At 58.1% G+C, this 2,113-nt stretch overlaps 2 protein-coding genes across 2 annotated transcripts; one reads left to right on the top strand and one right to left on the bottom strand.

The window, feature by feature from the left end:
• Positions 1-572: 572 nt before the first annotated feature.
• SPRG_21932 (hypothetical protein) lies at positions 573-906 on the top strand (the record flags this gene model as incomplete). Its single annotated transcript, XM_012356936.1, has 1 exon — positions 573-906. A coding segment is annotated over one exon (334 nt), but the record flags the coding sequence as incomplete, so codon positions are not given.
• Positions 907-1,761: 855 nt separating this feature from the next.
• SPRG_17568 (hypothetical protein) lies at positions 1,762-2,113 on the bottom strand (the record flags this gene model as incomplete). The annotated part of the gene is made up of 3 exons (XM_012356935.1): positions 1,762-1,845; positions 1,898-1,994; positions 2,051-2,113. Coding segments are annotated over 3 exons (244 nt in total), but the record flags the coding sequence as incomplete, so codon positions are not given.

Genomic DNA, 2,113 nt, shown 5'->3' with positions numbered 1-2,113 from the left:
ATCGAGACCGACGCGAGCTTCCTCATGGCCTTGGGCCGATGGCTACAGTCGACGCACGCCACGTCCTTGACGCTCGAGTACCAGCACATGGATCGCCGCGCCGCGGTCAGCGCCGCGCTGGCGCCAATGCTCGCCAAGACCACGTCGCTCGAGCGTCTGATACTGCGAAGTAGCGTGCCCGGCGTTGCCGCACCCCTTGTCGCCGTCGCCCCGGCGTTCGAGCGCCTGGCGCAGCTGGACATCACGGTGCACGAGGCCGACAAGGCCGCGTTGTGGTCGTTTCTGGAGCGTCTCAATCGCACCAAGCTGTCCTCGCTGCGCGTTGTCTGCAACGACATGCAGCTGAGCCTGCTCGTCCCCATTCTTTCCACGTTCCCAGCCCTGACGTCCCTTCAACTCCGAGACGGCATCTACGTGCCGAGTACGCCGCCAGCAAGTCGGTTCCCCTCGTCGCTGCGGCACCTCGTTCTCGATAGCACTCGCTTCAGCGCAGGTTCGTGGAGTGACTTTGCCGCCCACATCCCACCCACATGCGTTCTCGAGAGCTTTTCGTTGCAGTTTTGCTCGCTGAGCAACGCGTTGTTCAAGGCGATGCTCGTCTCGCTCTGCGACTGGATTCGCCGGGGCCTCCGACGCATGACCTTCAACGAGACGTACCTCGGTGACGAGTGGGTCGAGGCGCTTGCGACTGCGCTTTCGCACACGGTGAGTCCCGTTGGCGTCACCATCGATATCGACGACAACGATCTGTGCCGCTCCACCTTTGCTCACGTCGACCGCGCCCTCGCCACCTGCCGCGGCATCTCGATCGCGCTGCCGCCGCTGCAGGGGCTCTTCAACGCAACGCTTCCGATTCAACACGTCAAGTACCGCTACGAACGCAACGGAGACCGCATCCACCGCATCGTGCTTGAAAGCCCGAGTCGAAACGATGTGTAGCATTGAGTTACTACTTTGTTCTCTTGAGTTTGAATGTGGGTTTGAGAAGAGACATGTGCGTCCAGAGGGCGTATTCACCCAACCTCGTCCGTCAGCAGCATGCATCGATTGCACAACTGTACTCGGTCTGGATACACTCGTGCTCCGACGCGCGTACACGTAGGAAACCCACATATCGTCTATCTATCTATCTATATATCTATCTATCTATCTATCTATCTATCTATCTATCTATCTATCTATCTATCTATCTATCTATCTATCTATCTATCTATCTATCTATCTATCTATCTATCTATCTATCTATCTATCTATCTATCTATCTATCAATAGCGAAATGGCAGGATGAGCTTCAGAAAGTACACAGTCTTGGTTGGACAACTCCAACAGTATGGTTAGACCCCGTTATCGCGCCGTCGACAACTCACGCCCCGTATGTCGACGCGGGCAGAGCGATCCTGATCGCCGATCGAGCTCGTAGTGGCCAGCCGTTGTCGTCGCCAAGGCCTCGTGTATATCAACGTACGCTTCGCATGTCGAGGAGCTGCTAGCGTCACTTGCAGAGGGCACCAAAGTGACGGCGCTCAACGAGCCCACCGAGTCGGTCGACCTGCCGCTTGCGTTGGCCCTCGAGCGTCTCCGGCTCCACGGTCATCTCTCCTCGACCTTTGGCTTTGGCGCCTTCTGCCACTTGGTGGTACCAACCGCCCGGAGATGCGATGAACGACGTCGTGCCATGGCTCGTGCGTGACCTGGCTCAACACCACCCGCGCACTGCAGACACCGAGTCTGACGATGCATGATGTCACCGCCATGAACGCTCTACAAGCCGTACTGCCGCAGCTCCTGGCACGTGGCCTCCAACGTCTGGCGCTCGTTGTGGTCGAAAATCCCGACGCGAGCTTGCTGATGCAAAGCAATTGTCCAGCGCCGCAACACCCGTCGTCTCGACGGGCACCTCAATGCACCAAAGTCCGAGTGCACTGAGAAGGCCAAATGCTCCCCACGACGCGTCGCCATCGTTGTCGACGTACGGTGCGTCAGCCACGGCGCCACTTCGACCATGTAGAGGTAACAATCTTGGGCCGCGGCCAAGTTTGGTGATAGCTACCTGCGAAGCGTGCGGTTGCGGCCTGACATAACCTCGACGATCTTGTGGTCGTCGTCGGTGATT

This window comes from Saprolegnia parasitica (genome assembly GCF_000151545.1).
Source record: "Saprolegnia parasitica CBS 223.65 unplaced genomic scaffold supercont2.649, whole genome shotgun sequence".
Classification (NCBI taxonomy): domain Eukaryota; phylum Oomycota; class Saprolegniomycetes; order Saprolegniales; family Saprolegniaceae; genus Saprolegnia; species Saprolegnia parasitica.
This window is presented reverse-complemented; position numbering and strand designations above follow the sequence as displayed.